At 44.3% G+C, this 638-nt stretch overlaps 1 protein-coding gene across 1 annotated transcript; it reads right to left on the reverse strand.

Annotated features, from left to right (window-relative positions):
• Positions 1-4: 4 nt before the first annotated feature.
• On the reverse strand, positions 5-593 carry LOC108630493 (venom serine protease Bi-VSP-like; the record flags this gene model as incomplete). Its single annotated transcript, XM_018033823.2, has 2 exons — positions 526-593; positions 5-471 (listed from the first exon to the last, which is right to left on the reverse strand). Coding segments are annotated over exons 1-2 (534 nt in total), but the record flags the coding sequence as incomplete, so codon positions are not given.
• Positions 594-638: the final 45 nt, after the last annotated feature.

A 638-nucleotide genomic window follows, 5' to 3' on the forward strand; every position in this document is an offset into this window, starting at 1 on the left:
CGTCGTCGTCACGCACCAAGTTTAAATCCCCGAGACGTATAACGTACAGATTAAGGTAGATCAGGCAATGAAAAGCGGTTAAAACGTGTCTGGCTGATATAAGAGAACCACTACAATTCCATGTCACTTCGGAAGTTGGAGTTGCTTTATATCCCAGTGCAGCCATCCAGGGCCATGCGTCTGAGATCAAATTTTGTTGGGTGTNTGCTCTCGTGCCACCGTCTATCTTCGGGTGGGAGACATAGCTGTAACCGCACTGGGGTGGAAAGAGAGGTCCGTACACGTTTTGTCTCATCGTCTTTCCCGGTTTGACTGGGCAACAAACGGGGTGAGTCATGCCCTCCATATGGCAGATGAATTTCCTTACGAAATCAACTGCTTTTTTGCCTTCTCTTCGCAGCAATTGTAGCACAGGCTGGCACTTTTCAATTTCGATACACGTCCCTGCCACTTGAGTCGGTGTCATGCATTCTGCAATTCTTTTTATTTGATGAATTATTCAGAGATCATAAGAGGCGTACGAACCTTGAGATATTGCTAACGTTAGGGAACTGATTAACATCAGACACGTAAAAAATACGCTGGATTTCATTTTTCTCTTCTGAAATGAGAAAAGATATACGAATTTCCTGTATTTC

Source organism: Ceratina calcarata, unplaced genomic scaffold (assembly GCF_001652005.2).
Source record: "Ceratina calcarata isolate Rehan_Ccalc_2016 unplaced genomic scaffold, ASM165200v1 scaffold7761, whole genome shotgun sequence".
NCBI classification, from domain to species: domain Eukaryota; kingdom Metazoa; phylum Arthropoda; class Insecta; order Hymenoptera; family Apidae; genus Ceratina; species Ceratina calcarata.